The sequence below is a fragment of the Nicrophorus vespilloides genome, unplaced genomic scaffold (assembly GCF_001412225.1).
Source record: "Nicrophorus vespilloides isolate i.1.1-1 unplaced genomic scaffold, Nicve_v1.0, whole genome shotgun sequence".
NCBI lineage: Eukaryota > Metazoa > Arthropoda > Insecta > Coleoptera > Silphidae > Nicrophorus > Nicrophorus vespilloides.
Window position 1 is genome coordinate 28,279 of NW_017096389.1, and position 16,925 is coordinate 45,203.

The following is a 16,925-nucleotide window of genomic DNA, read 5'->3' on the forward strand; positions in this document are numbered from 1 at the left end:
TACATTTGCTTTTTATGTTATTGTATATATTTATTTGTTAAATAATTGTAAATATATACACTAACCAGAAAGTGTAAATATTTACCATATTTCAAGCTTTTTCTCTCAGATTTATACATAAAGATATATCATAGATATTTTCATACATTTCTCAATGTTTACTTGGATTTTCTATTCTATGTTTTGTTTCTATTCTACAACTATAAAAAGTTTAAGTTAAAAATTGACTTTGGGTAAATTTCCACCCAAATTGTTGTTTTTTTAATAATTACGCATATTTACTCGTAAATCTATACTACCTATAGATGTTTCCAAATAATTCACGAATTTTGTATTCATACATTTGCTTTTTACGTTTTTGTATATATTTATTTGTTAAATAATTGTAAATATACACATTAACTAGTGAATGTAAATATTTACCATATTTCAAGCTTTTTCAACTTTTTCAACTATAAAAAGTTTAAGTTAAAAATTGACTTTGAATAAATTTCCACAAAAGTTGTTGTTTTTCTAATAATTACGCATATTTACTAGTAAATCTATACAACCTATACATTTTCCCAAATAATTCTCGAATTTTGTATTCATACATTTGCTTTTTATGTTTTTGTATATATTTATTTGTAAAATAATTGTAAATATTCACATAAACTAGTGACTGTAAATATTTACTATATTTCAAGCTTTTTCTCTCAGATTTATACTTAAAAATATATCATAGATATTTTCATACATTTCTCAAATTTTACTTGAATTTTCTACTCAATTTTTTGTTTCTATTCTACAACTATAAAAAGTTTAAGTTAAAAATTGACTCTGAGTAAATTTCCACCCAATTTGTTGTTTTTCTAATAATTACGCATATTTACTAGTAAATCTATAGATTTTCCCAAACAAAATCTTGAATTTTATTTTACATTTGCTTCTTAAGATTTATTTCTCATTTAGGATTTACAAACATTTTCTGCCTTTCAAGTAAGTAGCTTTATTTGCTGATCGCTTTCTGCAAACTGCTAAATTTATTGCCAGGATTAAGTCAATTTAACAATCCTACATTTCCTACAAGGACAATAAATTCTACCTTCTTTTCCTTCATCCTTTCTATTTATATGCACGTATTCTAAAGTGTCTAGCCTAATGACATTTTTGTTGGGTACTTGAACAACTCTAAAAGTCAGATAATTAATAATAAGTATGCAAGAAGAAAAACGTGGGTATGAAGAATCCTTGGCTCGAGCTTAAACTGACTCGGTCTGCCGTGGGAGGAGCGAGAGGAGGAGGAGACAAGGCGCCTCGAGACGTCGGCAATTCTTGGCCGACTTTTTAACACTTGAGGAGGAATCGAAGAATGGCGGCCCTTCGTCGCCACCGGAAACGCCACTATCGCTTTCCCAATTACCTGAGATTTTACGCACTTTACCTCAACCTTCGGAACAGCAGGAAACGAACTAGTGATGAGGATATGGGACAATGGGAAGTGAAGGGGGGAAGTGCAAAAACACGCTCGAAATTCCTTCATTGTTTGTAAATTTCCTGTTTTTAATACTGTTTCCGGTCGGATAGACCATCGAAGATATCGATAAGCTTCTGCACTTACGCCACAACATTTTGGACGATGTTTCAGGATCGAACCTTTCTAGATGATACCAATCAATCCAATAATTTCCTTTCATCCTATCTCAGATCTGACTCCGTTTAATGCATTTGCTTTCAATTTCACAAAAAAATAGTCAATTGCAACTTCCGTTTCCGCAAAATAAATCTTTCAGATTTCAAATTGATCTTCTATTTTCATCTATTTATCACCAACGAAAGTTAAAACAATGTTTAACTATCACATAGTTTTTCGACTTCCTTAAATTATACCTTTTTATCAGATTTTTTATCTAAATTTACTCAAAATATTTTGAAGTTAACTTCCGTTTCTTCCGATCTCTTCTTTTCATATTTATGTTTTCCAATCAATGTTTTATCTTCCTTAATTTGTAGTTTTTATCAGCTTTCTTACAACCGAATTTAAGTGAAAATAATTGCAAAATATTGAAATTTCCGTTTCCGCAAAATAAATCTTACTTTGAAAAAGACCTTTTCTGTTACTTTAAAATTGATGTTTCCCGTTTATTCCTTTATACTAAATCAATTTGTATCTTTGGCAGTTTTCATAACATCAAAATTATATTGAAAACATATAGAAGTTTCTCCCTATAAAAATATTTTTCATCTTTTTGTTTTCCAATCATTTTTTTGTATATAATTTAAATTGTACTTATTATCAGCTTTCTTATAACCAAATTTAAGTAAAAATAATTACAAAATATTGAAATTAACTTTTTGCAAACTTTTAGAGATCTTTTCATTTATAATCAAATTTTCTACAATCTTTAACTATCACTAAGCTTCGTGACTTCGATAAAATATACTTTTCTTGTTTTTGTTTACGTAAAACAAATTTAATTTCATAAATTATTTCTTATTAGCTTAACTTTAATTAAAACTTAATTGAAAATGATAATTAAATATTGAACGTTAAAGTTTTTACAAAATAAATTTATAAATAATTTTATAAAGTTTTCCCTTTTTTTTAATTTATGTTTTTCTCTTTATCTCTTTATTTAAAATCAAACTCACTTAATCTTTTACTATTACTAAGCTTCGTGACTTCCATAAATTGTACTTTTCATCAGTTTACTTATTATTGAAATTATATTGAAAATGAGACTAAAATAAGGAAGTTAACTTTCTTTTTAAAAAAAATAAATGTAACTTATTATAATTTTTCCATACCTTTAAAATTGATTTCATTTCATTTCCTTCCAATCAAATTTAATTTATTTTTTATTATTCATTACCTTTTCGATATTCACTTTTTCTTAAATTTAAGTTTAATATAAATTAACTGTAAAATCTTAAAAAAAATATATAGAAAATGCTTACAAAATAAGTGAAGTCATCTTTTTTTCCATTCCTATAAAATATATCTTATTGAAAAAATGTAAAATTATTTCCAATAGAAATTGTTTCATTTTTTTTTAGTATCACTTATTTTTTTTGATTTCCACTATTCTTTAAATTTAAATATATTATGTATACAAATTTTAAGGAAATCATAAAAAATCTTTATAATTTATGTTTTCTTTTATTACCTCAAAGGAATGATTATATTCTCTAATGTTTTCATAGTTAAAAACTTCACTTCTCTAGAATTACTTTAATTTATTTAGATATTTGCAAAATTCTTAGATTTCGATAAAAATAACGAGAAAAAAGTAACAGTTTAAAAGTAATTAAGGAAATGTATATAATAACCAAATTTCATCTTCAAATATTTACTTAAAATTATATAAACATTTTGTTTTGTATTGATCATTTTTTTTAATTATTTAAAGCACACCTAATTTTATCAAGTTTGTAATTATTTAAAGTATAATCAACTGCTTTCTACCTCATTTTTGTACATTATTAAAATAGTGACTATACAAAATCTAAAGTAAAAAAGTATTTTAAAAAAATATTATCAAATTTTCAGGTAAACTAAAATACTCTTTAATTGAAAGTGGTTCTAATCTTCCTGAAAATGAATCTACTAAATGTTAATTTAGAATGATTAAAAGAAAAATAAGAAATTTGTTGAATATCACATTTTTCATGATCATATTTACTCCAATTTATATACAAATTGTTGAAAATGAACAACAAAATTAAATAAATTCATAAATATTAATAAGTAAAGGGCTTTTGACCATAGTCCTTTCCGCCCATTAGATACCAATAAAACTGTTTTATTAAATTATATAAATATAGACTGATGCGATTGCTTGCGGTTGACAAGTGGAATTCGAGGTTCCGCCCTTTATCAACTGAGTGGCAAACAAACATCAGATAAAGTGGATAATTAGCAGACCTATCTTAATACACACGTCTACGGCCACCCCGAAAACCGAACGGAGAGCTATTTCCAGTGCAAACAGATAAAACCATGCAGCATCCAAAACGAAACACCGCAATAATCAAGAACAATAATCATCATCATCAAATTATTGTTACACAATTAAATCCTTCATTAGTACAAAGACAGATGATTCCGCTTAATCGCGATACATCTGGACTTGTACAGTTTGTCCCAATTATCCGAAATTCCACAAAAATTAGTGTCACAAAACTATTATTAAAAAAATCTATACGCACGACATAATAGAAAACGAGTTTAATCCTTTCCAATTCCAATTTCCGGATTTTTACTATATAGTGAAACATATTCAAAAATACACATAATGTGTGTACACAAGTTTTAAAAATTATATAGCAGGCGAACAATCCGGGTTTTCTCTTCTCATCGTCACTCGTTATGCAAAACGTCGCTCGTTAAGCGAGTTAAGTTTCTTACAATTCATTTCGTTCATTAAGCGAGATTCCACTGTACATGAAAGAAAAATTGTATTGTTTAAACTTAAATTATGTATTCTCGAAGAGTTTGTCTAAAGTGGTTTGCCTTCAGTTTTTGCGAGATTGTAGTTGTAGATATTTATTGATGACATAGTAGCCACGTCATACGCCAAATATTCATGTGTGAATTCCTGTGGCGCTGGAAGTATTGTCCCGTTTAAACGGAATATTGTCCCAAAACTCGGAGTAAATTTTTGTTATTTCCTCGGTTTTGTTACCGTTCTTTAAGATTTGTCCCTAATAAGCGGCTGTCCCGATTTCTTTCTTTCTTCTTCTGCGAAGAACAAAGTTGCACCTTTGCTTCTAGCAGCGTTTATTTTTCATTGAGAGTAGAAGATCAGATCCATCTGTTTACTCTTTTCGCCAAAAAGCTTTTTGAGAAACCGTCGACGATACATAAATAAATAATGGTTGCGATCGTTCTATTTATTTTCAGGCAGCGATCTCCGGTCGCCGATGACGGATACCTACTTCACGTTATTTGTTTGCACTGAAAATAATTCATGCCAGAATCTTTTTTTTCATCTTCTTCTTCTGTTGTTTCTCTTTTCGTTTCCACACTCCGTCGAAACTATCCTTCTTCGATAAAAACAACATCCACCCTGTTTACGGACCACATGTTGATTCGCTCTCGGCACCGTCTCCTAACAAAACACACTTTTTCGACCCTTCGTAATACCGGAACAAGAGTTTTCGCCAACAGTTTCCTAATTCCGTCTTCATTACAAACGTATTTAAACATAATTTTGAATGTAGTTTGTGACTTGCTGAAAAGATAATTGACAATGACAGATAATTTCATAACAACGAATGCTATACGCAACGTCAACGTAACGTCAATAATTTGACGTAAGAGTTTAATCTTTCAAAATGTCAATTTTATAAATATGAACAATTAGAATATAATACATTTGTAATCAATTATTTGATACAATTGTTACGTAATTCCTAAACTAACTTATTCTGGTCAAATCTAACTTAATTGTCCTTAATCCTTACGAAATACAAATAATTTAATTAACTTTTCCTTATTCCGTCTCTATTACAAACGTATTTAAACATAATTTTGAATGTAGTTTGTGACTTGCTGAAAAGATAATTGACAATGACAGATAATTTCATAACAACGAATGCTATACGCAACGTCAACGTCACGTCAATAATTTGACGTAAGAGTTTAATCTTTCAAAATGTCAATTTTATAAATATGAACAATTTGAAAATAATACATTTGAATCAATTATTTGATACAATTGTTACGTAATTCCTAAACTAACTTAACCTCGTCAAATCTAACTTAATTGTCCTTAATACTTGCGAAATACAAATAATTTAATTAAGAAGAGTTGAAATTGATGTATAAATTTGCTTGAATATGTCATATATCTTTGAGGGATAAACAGTTTTCTTGTTACCTTCTGGATGATATTAAACCTAAGTATTTTCACAATTACGTTTATTGCTTTCGAGAGTTACAAGTACCGAAATTATCCTAAGCTGTATAATTTCGGCCCTTCCAAGTGCAGACTGAGTATTGTGTCCTTTGTATCCAGTCAAGTGGAGTATAATCCTCAAGTGAGAATGGATACAATAGAAGTCTCGACGGTTCAGCATTCAAAATATGCTGAAATTCACATGAAACGCACAATGCGAATTTCATAAATGATCTTCGAAAACTGAAATTATAATCCTCTAGGAGACACGATGTCATTAAGGACAAATTTCTGTCTAAAGATACACAAAAAGAATCAAGCTTTATTAGTAATTAAAGTAAATATCAGGAAAGCGCGAGATTTATAAATATATGAAGAATTATTGTTTTGTCTAGAAATCATTGTGGTTTTGTTAATATTAAAATAATTTAACATTAGTTTGTGTTTATTTCATTTACTGTAACTATACATTCCTGTTTACGGGAAACTGTTTATTGATAGATCATTAAAGATTCTTCTGGCCACTTGAGAAAAGAAAGGTACTGCGGTTCGGGGAGGGTTTTTATGCACCTAGAGATCATGGGGGTAGTTGACGATTTGGAATGGTAGAATATAAACTTTTCCTCTTGAAAAAGTGACAATGGACTATATGGCTGAGTATTCCAAGTATACGAACAAGATATTTTCCCCAAAGAAGTTGTTTAAATTATTTCGGCTCTTGTAGTCTGTGAATTGCTGAAAAGATAATTTAGATTGACAAATAATTTCATAACAACCAATGCTTTACGTAACGTCAACGTCACGTCAATAATTTGACGTAAGATTTTAATCTTTCAAATATGCTTGAATGTCAAATTTATAAATTTGAACAATTAGAAAATAATACATTTGTAATTAATTATTTGATACAATTGTTACGTAATTCTTAAACTAATCTAACTTGGTCAAACCTAACCTAATTGTTCTTAATCCTTGACGTATAAATTTGCTAGAATGGGAAATAAATATGAAGGATTAACGTCAAATCTATAAATGTGAACAATTAGAAAATAATAATGTATAATCAATTATTTGATACAATTGTTACCTAATTCTTTAACTAACCTAACCTGGTCAAATCTAAGCTAATTGTTCTTAATCCTAACGAAATCATACAAATAATTTACAAATTAATTTAATCAATTAGGAAAGTGCGAAATTTCTAAATATATCAAAATTATTGTTTTATCTACAAATCATTGTTGTTTTTTTAATGTTAAAATAATTTAACATTAGTTTTTGTTTATTTCATTTACTGTAAATATAAATTCCTGTTTACAGGAAACTGTTTATTGATAGATCCTTCTGACCACTTGAGAAAAGAAAAGTACTGCGGTTCGGGGAGGGTTTTTATGCACCTACAGATCATTTAGGGTACTTGACGATTTGGAATGGTAATAAAATTTGTGTTGGAAAACGAAAGTATTTGGAAATAAGGTCTTCGGACGGTAGTGTCTATACCTATCCTCTTGGAGAAGTGACAATGGACTATAGCCTAAGTATTCCAAGTAATAGAATAATATATTTTTCCCAAGAAGTTGTTAAAATTATTTTATTCTTATAAATCTTTAACGAAAACCTAAATTTGAGTCAGCAAATCTAGCTTTTGTATCAGAGTGAAGATGAAATTAGACCTAACGTACTTGATAACTATGTGAACGTTGACATATAACATGTGAGTACTCGTCAGAACTAATTTAACAATTACTTATACACATTTTGACACTTTCTTGACATTTGGAAAGTCATCAACTTTTTTAGTAAATTCTAATATCCTTTATAACAAAAAGTTAAATAATTGAAAGTATTCTGATAATATGTTGAACGCAATAAGATGAAATAGGCCTTAAGTATTTGGTAATTACGTGAAAGTGGACAAGTAACTTGTGAGTACTCGTCATGACTTAGTTAACAAGTACTTATACACGTTTTGACATTAGGTACTATTGTAAAGTCATCAACTTTTTTAGTAAATTCTAATATTCATCACATGTCCTCAACACATGTCACTTAACGTTAGAATTTTTAATATCCTTTATTACAAAAAGTTAAATAATTCTGATAATATATTGAATACTATAAGATGAAATAGGACCTTAAGTATTTGGTAATTACGTGGACAAGTAACTTGTGAGTACTCGTCATGACTTATTTGACAAGTACTTATACACGTTTTGATATTAGATACTATTGGAAAGTCATATTTTTTTTAAGTAAATCCTAATAGTCATCATCCGACCAAGTACTATCCTCAACACATGTCGCTCAACTTTTATATTTCTAATACTCTTTGTAACAAAAAGTTAAATAATTGAAAGTACTTTGAAACTAGCTTGAATATAATAAGTTAAAATAGAACTTAAAGTATTTTATAATTACTTGAAATTGGACAAGGTACTTGCGAGTACTTGTCATGACTTATTTAATAAGTACTTATACACGTTTTGACATTAGGTACTATTCCAAAGTCGTCTTTTTTTTTTTGGTAAATTCTTATAGTCATCATCCGTTCAAGTACAATCATCAACACATGTCGCTTAACTTTCGTATTTTTAATATCCATTATAACAAAAAGTTACATAATTGAAAGTATTCTGAAACTACCGTGAATACAATAAGATGAAATGATTTAACAAGTACTTATAAATGTATTCGTATTCATTAGACTTAGTTAATTGTTGCTTTTAATAAACTCATATTTTGAATGGAGATGATTTTTAATTAATAAAGATCATTAGTTAATTGCCAAGTAACGTGTATGCAGAAAACTAGATTCTTCAAGTATTTAATTGGTTGTCAAATGGGAGAAGTTCATATCAACTAACATTTAACTAGTAAAGTTAATTTTATGTGTATTTGAATTTCTGAACTTATTTTTTTCTATTAATAATGATGACAAATTTAGGAAAACATTATTTTGTTGCTTGTTTTGGTTTTAAATTGTTTATTGATAGATGCAATACAAAATGTATCAGTTTATTTAACTTCTCTGTATGAGAAAAAGTAGTATTGTACACAAACACATAACATGTCTATAAATGCTAAGAAACATTGTAAAGGCATTGAAACAATGGTATCCAGGAATAGTGTAGAAAAAGATGTGAAAACAAATATAATAGTGTTATACGACGATGAACACAATTGACGAATAAACATCAATTTCCTTGTAAAAGACCCTGCAAATCGGAACTGATTTCCCTGGAATCAACGTTTTTGGTAATAGTTTCAGCGCCCATACGAGCGCAGGTCTTCTTGTGCATAAACCAATGCAATCTCTGGCATTCTCTGTCACAGTAAGAAACGGTTTTGCATTTCGCGCATTTCTTTGCAGGCCTCTCTTCGCCGCAGGTTTCGCATTTGCAACCATCCATAAAAGCCCTTTGTCCATTAATGGCAGCGGTGATCACACTAAGAGCAGACGGAGCACCGTCGGTGGCCAACGAAGCAACCATCTGCCTGAAAAGTGTGCTATCAATATAAGGAAACTCCCTTATAGATTCTTTCAAGAAGGCCTCCATGTACTCCATGTTACCCTCCTTATTGCACTTCAACAGTTTCTTAGAGAAAAGTTCAATAAAATTCTTCTCCTCGCTAGCATTAGACTCCTTCCTTGCTTTAATCAATTTGCTTATCTCGCCTAGGATGTATGAAATGTAGAAAAATTTAAATGATAGAACTTCATTGGACTCTTTCCTCTTCATTTCCCTTTCAGACATCATTTGGAAAACTTTCCTCACTTCATCAACATTCTCCAAGAGTCCTTCATAAGATTGAAGAGACATTGCAATATTCACAGGGTGCAGATTATAGAGTAAAGAGAAATTGTAAAAGTTTTCAGCCAGCTCAGGATCTAAGTGTGGGGCACTCTCTTGACCATGGATAACAGTGTAGTAATCCACATCAGATTTGGGAATAAAATTGTTGATTGTTGTCACAATGTGATGGTAGCCCACAAATGCTGCCATTTGGGCTGCTGTGCGGTTTATAGAATTTGTTGCATTCACCTTCACACCATTTGCTAAAAGCACATGGACCAACTCAATGTTTCCAGAGAGTGCTGCAAAATGCAAAGCAGAATATTCATGTTCGTGCTCACATTTATTCACATCTGCACCCTAAAAAATTAATCATAAATACTTTATTTATTATTGATTTGCTATTTTTAAGTCAATACCCTTTGGATCAGGAGTCGCACAAAGTCAGCATTGCATCTGTAGGAGGCCTGCTGCAGAGGTGTCATCTTGTCTTGGTTTAAAAAGTTTACATCCAGTTTGGGGTTCTCCTCCAGAACCTGCTGGAAATCAGGGAAGTTGTTATCCTCAATTGCCTTCATGATCTTTGCCTGAGGCTCAGTCAGCTCAGGACCATTGCTGCTATCCTCCAGAGTCATCGTCTTCATCGATTTCTCCATATTTTACAATAGTCTAAAAAAAATGTATCCGCACGAACTCTGAGGTTGGAACCGAAACGGTGTGGTCGACCGATAAACAAATGACAATCAGGCTGATTGGATGGAGAATGCTATGGCCATGGCTATGGCTATGAAGTATTTTAGGTTAGAATCAGTCACGACAGGCTGTCAAAAACTATATTATATACAGGGTGTATACCTGTATATTTAGTATATACAAGGTGTAACCTATTGATCATTTATTCTATCCTATCATCCTCTAAATTGCGATTGGCGTAATGCGTCGAAAGGACACAGCTAAATGGAAGAGGCTCCTCCTAGAGCAGTGGTTTCCAAATTTGATGTTACTACGCCTGCCTCAAAAGTATGTAATCATTTGGCGCCTCCCCGCAGGAATGTATCTATACTTGCTTGATTCCCCAAACATTCAGCTTTCATATGCATATATTGGAGTCATTCTATCTATTATAGTTTTCGAGTAAATCAATGATATGTGAAAACACTGCTTTTTCGAAAGTTCTAATTTAAATTTTTCTACTTTGAACGCGTATTACAGCAATATAGATAAGAGTACAGGAATGTATCTATACTTTAGCAGATATTTGGAAAATTGCTCACTACTACTAATATTCGCGCCTCCCCAGGAAGGCGCGCCTCACAGTTTGGAAAACGCTGTCCTAGAGGGAGCAGGCGGTATAAAAAAAATCATCTTCTAAATCTTGATACTTGTTTTATAATTATAAATGTAAATTTAGTTCATTGGTAAAAGATGTACTTTAATCAACATTTACCAACTATGTCACCTACTAAGATTGTTTTTAGTTATAGAAGTTTGTTTTACTACCTTTTCTATGGTAAAGGATTTATTTGAACTTAGCAAATCATATATTTATCATGATTTCAATAGAAAAGTCAAGTTGCTAAGCAACTAGGTTAAAGCAATCTTGTTGTTCCGAAATAACATAATGCCAATATATAATTAAAATAATAATGACTTTTTTTTATTATATCAAAAAACATCACAGACATATTTATTTATGTTTAAACGTTATGGATGATTCAACGATATTCGCACAGGTGACCACACCCTGTAGGGCATTGTTTATTCTTACTGAACCATTCTTGCATGTGCATAAGATGACCACCATGCGAGCAGCCCTGACACCAAACGTACAGTCCTTTGACAACCTGGTGACATATACTGCACCTGGAGGCATCCGTGGAGTGGCACCTATCGCACAACCATCCACTTCTCTGCAGCGGTTTCAAGCATTGACTGCAGTTCGTATTGATCCTCGTCGACTGCTGGTTCATCTGAGAGATGCTCGGAATCCATGCCAATTCAATCACCTTATTAATAATTACAATGATTATAAATGAGAACTGTATAAATTACTCAAATTGAGATACTTACCAAAGCTTTGACGTTCCACAATCGGAACCTTTCCAGTGTTTGAATGTAACCCATCAGCCAATGCGTTACAGTGTTTTCGTCTAGGGTTTTCAGATTCTTTCGGTGCTCTCCCAGAACAATTAAAACGGAAACGGAAGTCTGCACATCGCCCTTCTCCGCGTGATGTTTTAAGGATTCGATCAAACTGGCGCTTGGATCCCATATGGGCATGGGCGGTATTTTCGATACGGATACTAGCCACGTGGGTTGTTCATCCACGGTGCTGCTGTGAGAGTCATCGTTGAAGTCGGGGCTGTTATTATTTGGGAATTGCTCAGGAGGCGGCGATCTGTCACGAATCTCGTGACGAATGTTGAACGCCTCATTAGGCAACGTCCAATCCTCCTGTTGCTGCAACTGATTTTGGTTCCTCATTCCATTTCTATAATCTACAATAATAATCATTATATAACATTTCTTATAATCAAGCAAATATCGGTGTCATCTTCATTATGCTTTCGTTTAAGTTACATGAAAATTATGGTGTGAAGTTTCCAATTTGCAACTTGCTGTACTTTAGTAGTTATGGAAAATAAACAAATACCTTACACATAAGAAGTGTAGCAAATATCAATTATAACGACTATCCTACCTATACTAAGTGCATCTAATTCCAAATCTAGTTCATTTTCGCCGAAGGAGAAGTCCCCTTTCGGGTGTCCGTATTTATTGTACGTATGGTACCCATTGGCAACCGCAGTGTGATCCACCTGATCCTCGCCCTCTACATCATCATCTGCACTACTAAATTGCGCCGCGGCCGCCTCTCCTACAACATCTAAACCAAGAATTACAAAAATAAAGCCATGATCCACTGCACTAAAACTAACCATTATTTTTCTTCTCCGTTGAAGAAGCATCCACATTGTTCATCAAATTAAGTCCACCGTTATTGTGCATAGCTTGAATCTTCACGTACAATTCACCGTACATAGTGTTTACTATTTTCCAAATGGTAGAAATCTACGTCATAACGAGATTAGTATATAACATTGAATGCATTTCGAAGATTAACAACTCACGTTACTTTTTCCACATTCCTTGGCTACAGCCGCGTTATGTTCGCACATCTCCGGAAAAGAACGTCCATAGAGGATGTAGTTTTTCGCGAGAAATTCGAAAGAACTTAGGTCGTTGCAAACCGATACATGCGTGAACTGATGCAGAACGCTTGCAGATTGATGGAACTGATCGCTGATAGTGCTCGTAGAACTTTTTCTATAAATTGCAATAGTAATTAGAAGAATTCTTTCGCTTTGGGTTTTAGGTACTTTTTACCTCATCAGTCCTGTAGGTTTGGTGGTGTTCGTGCTTACCGGAACGCGCATTCCGAATAAGGTGTTTCCTTTTGTACTGATGTCCAAAGCTTGTATATTCGCTTTACTGGCCGGTCTACTTGCATCTTTAAATGAATGTTGAATGAGCGAACAATCCTAAAGAGAAATTAAGTCAATATTTGATTTTCAAATTTGCAGAAATTATTTTTAATATTTGTGTATATTAATGAAATATATTGTAAACTCACTCTACTTGTGCTTAGGAAAACTTGTGAATCTCCTCTCCACGCAACGCCTGATGCAATGTCTTTGTGTTCGTTGAAGGCGGCGAAGGGTATGAAGGGTCTCCGAATATCCCAGATGTTGATGCTGCAGTCCACGACTAGAGCGCATGAGGCTATATGGTACTTCCTTTGAGGTCTCCATTTCACGTGTCCTATGGACGCGATCGTGTGTATGGTATAATCCAGAGTAGGTTTACTCGTCGTCAGGTCCCAAACCTAGCACAACAAAAACAAACATAGAAGAAGATGAAGATTAGGAATCGGGATTAGCGGATAGGTCATACTTTGATCGTCTTGTCTCTGCTGGCAGTGGCCAACCAAGTGGCTTCAGGATGCCAATCGCATGCGAAGATCGGTCCGCTATGTGCTGTGAACTGCTGGATGCACTTTTCCGTGCGCCGAACGTCCCACAGCTGAACACTACCATTCTCGGAAACTGCTGCGAATGTATGCGGCATGTGCGGACTGAACTGCACGTCCCGTACACTTTCCGTGTTACTGAGGAATGTAGCTACGGCGGCCTTGCATCGCATATCGAAGTACCTCATGGTGCCATCCTGTGAACCGGATATCAATCGATACGGCTCCGAAGAGTGGAAGTTCACCTTGTTCACGGTTCTCTTGTGCTCCTGGTAAACTTGTTCCTGCATGGCCTTGCCGCTCTTTGTCAGATTCCACACACACACGTGTCCATTCGTAGCAGCTGTCGCCAAGTAGTTATCTACGAAAAGTAAATAGAAACTGATTAGGTCAAACATTTACAACAAAAGCTTTGTGTTCATTGCAACAGTATCGAAAGCATTTCAATTTCTTAAATAACTTAGCAACAGTTTTCAATACCGATTGAAGCACATTAGTTTTCAATTGTTTCTACAAAATGAAATAATTATTAAAGCTTAAAGACACATTTTCCACTTTGACTTGTTGTTGTTAAGTACACAATTATCGAGTAGCAATGTTAATAGTAATTAATAGAGTAAATACAAAAGTTTGGAAAATAATAGTTATAACTTTCTTTTTTTGAAATTTGTATCTAAGAATTCATTACGAGATTTAGCGACGAACGTTAGAAATTATTTAAACAAACAAAAAAAAACAGTTGTAAATTAATATATGTCTGTTATTTGAATCATGTGTTTTTCAAAGTTTATAACTCAATTACTTTCTTGTAAAACTCACCATCTGTTGAGCTCCAAGCAACATCATTGCAAGAGAAGCTCAAATTGAGATGCTTGGAAGCACGCAAATTGCAGATCTCCTTGAAACAATCTTCTTCGATTGAGTACACTTTAAAAACTACAAAGAGAATATAGATTAGATATCAGAACAAACAACAAAAAACAATGATAGAAATACTCAACCATTTCTTCCACCGATTGCAACTTGTGAGTTGTCCTTGTTTAATGCCAGAGCATTAACAGGTCCTTCTTGCAGCACACTTATTGTAGACATATTAAAAAAAATTTCTCGATACTTGCAATTAACATTCAGACTGAAGACATCTTATGGTAAGTCACTAACAGTAGATGTAAATATCCATAGAACACGCAATCATTTGCAGACCCCAAGGATCATATTCTGAAGAATGATATCTCTCACAAACATACGTAATACAAATAATAAAAAAAGGACTATTTCCCACAGAAAAATAACAAACAATGCAGGTTACGTTTTTGATGTCAAAGTCAGTGCGTCATGCGCAAATTTGACAATAAAATGAAGCAACATGAAGTTGATTCTTAAAAAAATGAAGAGAACCTACCCAACAGAAGACTTTAGAACGAATAACAAACCATTATCTTAGCAATTTCAAGCTCAAAGTCACGTACAGCTGCGTAGTGTGATCAAGCGCAGTTCGGATTTCAGCGTGGTTTGCAGTGGAGTAGTTCTGAACTACTCGTTTGAACTACTCCTATAACCTATAATTCAATATCAACAAAACATGCCAGCCTGTTCAGCGAATTGTGGCAAAAACGCCATTCTCAAGGTAATTAACACTTATTAGTAATTGTCAAAATTGAAATTTACTAACTTTAGAGACCGAAAACTGGAGATGCCCTCTGCAAGGAGTGCTTCTTTGAGGCTTTCGAAAATGAAATCCATTTTACTATAACCAGAGCCAAGCTGTTCACACCAGGAAGCACAGTGGCTGTGGCTGCTTCAGGTGGAAAGGATTCAACAGTTCTTGCATATGTTTTGAAGCTGCTAAATGAGAAATATGGATACAACTTGAAGCTGGTTCTTTTATCAATAGATGAAGGTATCACTGGGTACAGGGATGATAGTTTAGAAACTGTTAAGCAAAACAGGGATGACTATGAGATGCCTTTAAAAATAATGTCTTATAAGGATTTGTATGGTTGGACTATGGATGAAATCGTTGCTGAGGTAATAGAAATTTTCGGTATTGGTGAATAATGATTGCAATGAATGAGTTTGTTTCAGGTTGGAAGGAAGAATAATTGCACGTTTTGTGGCGTGTTTAGAAGGCAGGCCTTGGATAGGGGAGCTATGCTACTGAAAGTCAATTACCTAGCAACAGGACATAATGCAGATGATATAGCTGAGACAGTTTTAATGAATATACTTAGAGGGGATTTAGCTAGATTGAATAGATGCACTTCAATCATAACAGTAAATTATTAATAGATTGATCAAATTTAATTGATACTAATTAAGTTGTTTATTTAGGATAGCGGCGATGGTATTCCGAGAGTGAAACCTTTGAAATACACCTACGAAAAGGAGATCGTTATGTACGCTTATTTCAGGAAATTGGTCTACTTCTCAACAGAATGTATCTTCGCGCCTAACGCTTACAGAGGACACGCCAGAGTTCTACTCAAAGATCTGGAAAAGGTAGATCCAGCTGTCATCATGAACATCATACAATCAGGTATAAATCTCGTAAAGTATGTTCATAATTAAACTTTAATATAAAATTTAAGGAGAAAGTTTGTGCGTTAACGAAACCGCAAACATGCCGACTTTGATGACGTGCGAGAGATGCGGCTACGGTTCGTCGCAGAAGATCTGCAAAGCTTGTACCTTGTTGGAAGGTTTGAACAGAGGTTTGCCTAGATTGGGTATTGGGAAGTCCAGCAAGGTGAAGAAGCTCATCGAGCAAGATGATCTTAAGAGAAGCGCGGCGGGTTGTTGCAAGTCGAAGAATAAATCGGATTGCGGTAACTGCGCGTGTAACAAGAACGAGATTAAAAGGGATTTGAGTAAAGCTGTGGAGGAATTAAAGATTTAACATTCGAAATCTGCTGTTTTTATTTTTGTTGTAATCACCTAGGGAACAATGTAAATATTTACGACATTTGATGACCAACTTTACATGTAATCAGCAAAGCAGATGCGTATATGCAACAGAAGTTAAACCAGTGGTTTCCAAACTGATAGGCGCGAAAAATTTGGTCGCTCATCACATGAAACATTTGGGTCTATACTGCAAGCCCGACATTTGAAAGACCGTCTATTGAAATCCCGACATTTGTAATCCCGACTATATCGAAATCCCGACTACCATAAAAATGTTATTGTAGAAATTTATAATAATAAAAGACACTGTCGAGATTT

The 16,925-nt window shown here is 33.1% G+C and overlaps 3 protein-coding genes across 3 annotated transcripts; 1 reads left to right on the forward strand and 2 right to left on the reverse strand.

Annotated features, from left to right (window-relative positions):
- Positions 1-8,878: 8,878 nt before the first annotated feature.
- Positions 8,879-10,468, reverse strand: LOC108556934 (ankyrin repeat and MYND domain-containing protein 2). Its single transcript, XM_017913279.1, has 2 exons — positions 10,093-10,468; positions 8,879-10,033 (listed from the first exon to the last, which is right to left on the reverse strand). The coding sequence occupies exons 1-2, from the start codon at positions 10,327-10,329 to the stop codon at positions 9,074-9,076; spliced, it is 1,197 nt and encodes a 398-aa protein (XP_017768768.1). The 5' UTR covers positions 10,330-10,468; the 3' UTR covers positions 8,879-9,073.
- An 865-nt stretch (positions 10,469-11,333) lies between these two features.
- On the reverse strand, positions 11,334-15,008 carry LOC108556936 (WD repeat-containing protein 24). The gene is made up of 10 exons (XM_017913281.1): positions 14,705-15,008; positions 14,523-14,639; positions 13,628-14,064; positions 13,308-13,559; positions 13,061-13,215; positions 12,805-13,000; positions 12,613-12,745; positions 12,375-12,560; positions 11,744-12,171; positions 11,334-11,679 (listed from the first exon to the last, which is right to left on the reverse strand). The coding sequence occupies exons 1-10, from the start codon at positions 14,793-14,795 to the stop codon at positions 11,389-11,391; spliced, it is 2,286 nt and encodes a 761-aa protein (XP_017768770.1). The 5' UTR covers positions 14,796-15,008; the 3' UTR covers positions 11,334-11,388.
- Positions 15,009-15,246: 238 nt separating this feature from the next.
- On the forward strand, positions 15,247-16,608 carry LOC108556937 (cytoplasmic tRNA 2-thiolation protein 1). Its single transcript, XM_017913283.1, has 5 exons — positions 15,247-15,330; positions 15,381-15,731; positions 15,789-15,977; positions 16,035-16,239; positions 16,292-16,608. The coding sequence occupies exons 1-5, from the start codon at positions 15,286-15,288 to the stop codon at positions 16,597-16,599; spliced, it is 1,098 nt and encodes a 365-aa protein (XP_017768772.1). The 5' UTR covers positions 15,247-15,285; the 3' UTR covers positions 16,600-16,608.
- The last annotated feature ends 317 nt before the right edge of the window (positions 16,609-16,925 follow it).